The following is a 5,406-nucleotide window of genomic DNA, read 5'->3' as shown; positions in this document are numbered from 1 at the left end:
CTGCGTCAAATTCAAGCGAACAGCACTTACAGCGTGTGCAGCGCAGCGTAAAGATGGCAAAGAAAGTCGTACAGGGCATGCAGACAAAGATTCAGCACTTCGAGCAAACAGTTCAAGTGCTGCAGACTGCCATCGTTTCCATGAACCAAATGCTGGAGAACCATTTGGATGTTATCGAGGCCATGGGTGAGGACGTGGTTATACAACCAGATAGTACGGAGGTCTCGTCCGTGTTAGCCGCCATTCCAAATCAGGAGGACATCGACCATGAGTGACTCTTGCTTTCAAGTACCACTAAACTCAAACCCCAAATAAGCACGCATTTCCCAGAACACTAACTTAGAAGTCATCACTTGAGCACGTATTGTCATCATCAGGATCTCCGCGCTCGGAGAACTCCAGCAATTCGTCCACGCCAAATTGCCCAGCTCGCGATATGTTCACGTACTCATCCCCCAGGGCCGAGGTCGGGTCAAACTCGCCGGTCAGACTCCACCCACAGTGCTCAAAAATATTCGTCATGTCGAAATCTTGGAACTGCTGAAGTACATTTGCAATGAGTACAGCTTGACTTTGCTTGGACCCTTCGACGTACTGCCGCTTGAATGCTTTCTTGATCAAGCCAAATAGATACTCGATCGGATTGTAAAATGGACAATACGCCGGAAGAAAAATGGGAATGATCCCCAGTGACCGCAGATAGTAGACGATGTCGGGGTGACAATGGATCTTGGCACCATCCATAATCCACACGGAGCCGCTTCCTGGATACTGGTGTACAGTCTTTTCCGAATGCGCATGTGCACGGCAGCACTCAATAAACTTAGATCGGTCAAACGTTCCATCCGTGTGAAATGTTTCCACGAGCCCATCCACAGATAAGAAACACAGCAAGGAAACCCGAGCTTTCCTATTAAACTCTCCACGAAACGCGAGCTTCTTTCCTTTCAAACAGTAGCCTCGCGAACGCAGCATGCCCCTGTTGTCAAAGCTGACTTCGTCGAGGAACTGAATGTTCATTTGACACCACTTAATCGTGCTCAGCTCCAGCGTGAAGCGCACAATATCGTTGATCTTGATGTTCATCGCACGTCGTTCGAGAACCTTCCATGTGAGCCCATGCTGATGTAAGGCCCTCCACACCGTTGAGATCGAAATGAAGCGTGCGAACTGTTGCTCAAACGCAGCCTTCGCTTCATCGAGAAATGCAACCGGGTGCATCGTGTAGAAGTCTAGCAACCACTCCCGCTGTTCTGCTGTGAGCCGACCGGTCTGCTTTGTAGCGCGGCGCTCGTAGTCGTTGTCAGCCTCGAAGCGTTGAATCCAGTTCGAGATGGTGTTAATGTGCTTGTGGTAGATCGTTGCCAGCCGGTGTTTCGACAAGCCCAGGTAGAAGTAGCCGTACAGGGCGTGCATGATGGTGTTTCTGGACGCGTGACGCCCATTGACTGCCTGCTGTATGCTTGCCATTGCCGGTATGAGTGGCGGGCGTTTGGAGCCTTCTGACTGGCTAAAAATAGCACGAATCGATTCGAAATCGATTCGCCTAAACGATTCGATTCAGGCTATTCTCACAAATTCGAATGAAACTGACAATACTTCGCATCAATTTTTTTAAAATACGGTTATTTGCGCCCGAGGCTTTAGGGCGCCCTAACGCTTGCAGTTAAGGGCGCATAAGTGGCTTAAAGGTGCTCCAAGCCTGTCGTGTTGTTGTAGTTAAGGGTGCACTAACGCCATTCGTCGATTTGATCTTAGAAATGAGTGGCCAATCCATATGAGGATGAGGTATACGTGTATCTGTATACGTGTTGATTCCGATCTCACAACTTGATCACTTAGATAAATGTGGTCCACCTTTTATTTTGTACCATTTTGTCACCTCCAGCCATTTTTCAACAACAATGGATGAGGACCTGGACTTGTTCGGCGCGTTCGACGACTCGTCCGCGACGCTGACAGCCGAGGAACAAGCCGCCGCTTCTTCCACTTCTAGCAAGCGCAAAGAAGCTCCCGTTGCCTCTCCGAATGACGACAAGGCGTTGTCTCCGCCTGCTAAGAAGCAGCAGAATGACGGTCGTCTAGCCTCCACCACTCTCAAGGTCGTGGAGGGCAAGCGCATCGACGCAACGCCCATCGAAGGCAACGACAAACACTCTGCAAACGTTGTGTCCACCGGCACGCAGCAGAAGAACCTCATCTCGTTCTCAGTGTATCCGCCAGACTACGACGCTCAACCCACAGCCGGCGCAGCAGCCAAGAACCCTGCCAAGACGTACCCATTCACTCTAGACCCATTCCAGCAGCAGGCTGTGGACTATATTGAGTCTGGAGAGTCCGTATTGGTCTCTGCCCACACGTCAGCCGGTAAAACAGCTGTGGCCGAGTACGCAATTGCCAAAAGTCTTCGAGACAAACAGCGCGTCATCTACACGTCCCCAATTAAAGCTCTAAGTAACCAAAAGTACCGCGACTTAGAAGAAGAGTTCGGAGATGTGGGTCTTATGACGGGTGATATCACAATTAACCCATCCGCCACGTGTCTGATCATGACGACGGAGATTCTACGAAGCATGTTGTATCGAGGCTCCGAGGTCATGCGAGAAGTGGCGTGGGTTATTTACGATGAGATCCACTACATGAGAGACAAGGAACGCGGTGTTGTATGGGAGGAGAGTATCATTCTACTGCCACACAAAGTCCGGTTTGTGTTTCTATCGGCTACTATCCCCAACTCCAAGGAGTTCGCTGGCTGGATCTGTCACATCCACCACCAACCGTGTCACGTTGTGTACACAGACTACCGTCCTACCCCTTTGCAGCACTACCTCTTCCCCGCTGGAGGTAGTGGCCTCCACTTGGTCGTCGACGAGAAGGGCAAATTCCGCGAAGATAACTTCCAAAAGGCCATTGCGACGTTGTCAGCGTCTACCGATGACGCAGCTGCAGAATTGGCGTCCTACGGGAGTAACACGAAGCGACGTAAAGCGCAGAAGAGCAATCCCAAGAAGAAAGTGGGCACCGACGTGTTCCGTATCGTCAAACTCATCATGGAGCGTCAATATGACCCGGTGATTATCTTCTCGTTCAGTAAACGGGAGTGTGAGGCGTACGCGTTGCTCATGTCCAAGCTGGATTTCAATACTGAAGAGGAGAAACAGTCGGTGGATCAGCTCTTTAAGAACGCTATGGACTCGCTATCAGACGACGATCGTGCTCTACCACAAGTAGATTCCATTCTACCGCTACTGCGTCGTGGTATCGGTATCCATCACGGTGGTTTACTGCCGATTCTGAAGGAAGTGATCGAGATTCTCTTTGGTGAAGGGCTACTGAAGTGTCTGTTTGCTACCGAGACGTTCTCTATGGGGTTGAATATGCCTGCAAAGACCGTAGTGTTCACAAACTGCCGGAAATATGACGGCAAGGACTTCCGTTGGATCACTGCTGGCGAGTACATTCAGATGTCTGGACGTGCCGGTCGTCGCTCGCTTGATGCGCGTGGTATCGTCATCCAAATGCTGAGTGAGCAGATGGAACCGCAAGTGGCCAAAGGAATCCTCTACGGTCAAGCAGATCCGCTGTTCAGTACGTTCCATCTTGGCTACAATATGCTGCTGAACTTGATGCGAGTGGAAGATGCCGACCCGGAATACATGATCAAGCAGTCTTTCCATCAATTCCAGAACGAACAGGCCGCCCCTGCTCTTGAAGAAGCGCTGGAACGTGCGAAAGAAGAGAAGGACCAGATCGTGATCAAGAACGAAGAAGAAGTGGCGCAGTACTACTACTTGTCGAGGTCTCTGGTGCGGCTCAAAGAGGAATTTCTGGCCATCCGCAACAAACCGGACCACGTGACTCGGTTCCTTAATGGAGGGCGCTTGGTGAAGCTCTACAGTCCTGACAGCGACGACGGCACCAGTAAACCCAAGTGGGATTGGGGTGTGATTGTCAACTTCACGACCAAGAACGCCAGTGACTCGACTTGTGCCACTCCAGACACGGTAGTGCACGTGCTGTTGAACTGTCTGAACAACAGCAACGTCACGAGCAATGACGCCACGAATGGCAGCACCGTCGCCGAGCTACCGACCCCCGCACCTGAGAACATGATGGGACTGTCGACTAGTGCGACTTACGAGATGAAGATCTGCCCTGTCCCATTGGAGATGCTGGACCTCATCTCGTCTCTACGTGTGTACATCCCCAAGGACTTGCGTACTCTTGAGAGTCGTCAAGCAGTGGGCAAGTCGGTCAAGGAAGTGCTACGTCGATTCCCTCAGGGTGTCCCGCTTCTGGATCCTCGTGAAGATTTGGACATTCAGGACGAACAATTCTTGCGTGTGATTGAGAAGACTGTGGACGCAGAGAAGCAACTCAAGAGCTCGCCGTTCCACAATGCAGCGGACAAGGAAGCGCGCTTTGCATTGTACAATTTGAAGATGGAAAGTGAAGCCAAGATGCGCGAATTGGAGCGCAAGATCAAGGAGTCCAAGTCGCTGGTGCTGCGTGATGACTTGCGTCGTCGTCGACGAGTGTTGAGGAGACTGGAGTTTGTGGATAAAGAAGGAGTTATCCAACGGAAGGGACGTACGGCGTGTGAAGTCTCGACGACGGACGAGCTGCTGGTGACGGAGATGATCTTCAATGGCCAATTCAACGACCTGTCGGTGAACGATGCGGTGGCGCTGCTGAGCTGTTTGATCAACACGGAGAAGAAGAAGGAGAGCGACAAACCTCCTCAAGCTGAGAGTCTGGAGGTCCCCGTTCGACAACTACGTGAGACGGCGCAGCGTATCGCCAAGGTGATGCAAGACGCCAAGATGACGATCGACGTGGACGAGTATGCGGGTGCGTTCAACACGAACCTGGTGGATGTGGTCATTGCCTGGTGCCAAGGAGCCAAGTTCTCGCAGATCTGCAAGATGTCGGACGCGTTTGAAGGCACCATCATTCGCTGTCTACGTCGACTAGAAGAGCTGCTGCGTCAGCTGACACTGGCTGCGCACTCGATTGGTGACGTCGAACTGGAGAAAAGGTTCGACGAAGGAGGCAAGAAGCTCAGGCGCGGACATGTCCTTTGCAGCTTCTCTTTATCTGTAGTATAATAACTACCGAGACATCAATGCAGAATTTTTTTTTTACTTTTTGCTAAAAAAAATACTACTATGTAGTATTAAAAGTCACCATACTAATGGCTCCTTCGAGGTGAGTCCTTCAATGAAACAGACATCGCATCACCATCCACAGCAGAAAAGAGATGACGGTAATTGTACTGACCACAAAGGTCCAAGTACGCGGTTGTTCAAGCTGGTTTTGCTCCGCTATCATGTGTGCATTCTTGTCTGCCTTTATCTTGGTTGCATATACTTGACATAGTCCGAGAACAACGAGCGCAATAAAAAT

At 50.9% G+C, this 5,406-nt stretch overlaps 1 protein-coding gene across 1 annotated transcript; it reads left to right on the top strand.

Annotated features, from left to right (window-relative positions):
• Positions 1 to 1,904: 1,904 nt before the first annotated feature.
• Positions 1,905 to 5,103, top strand: PITG_09042 (DEAD/DEAH box RNA helicase, putative; the record flags this gene model as incomplete). Its single annotated transcript, XM_002903017.1, has 2 exons — positions 1,905 to 5,016; positions 5,066 to 5,103. 2 exons carry the CDS (start codon positions 1,905 to 1,907, stop codon positions 5,101 to 5,103), a joined length of 3,150 nt encoding a protein of 1,049 aa, XP_002903063.1.
• Between the last annotated feature and the right edge of the window lie 303 nt (positions 5,104 to 5,406).

The sequence above is a fragment of the Phytophthora infestans genome, genomic scaffold, assembly GCF_000142945.1.
Source record: "Phytophthora infestans T30-4 supercont1.16 genomic scaffold, whole genome shotgun sequence".
NCBI classification, from domain to species: Eukaryota; Oomycota; class Peronosporomycetes; order Peronosporales; family Peronosporaceae; genus Phytophthora; species Phytophthora infestans.
Note: the sequence above shows the minus strand (reverse complement) of the source record. Positions and strands in the feature narration are given on the sequence as shown.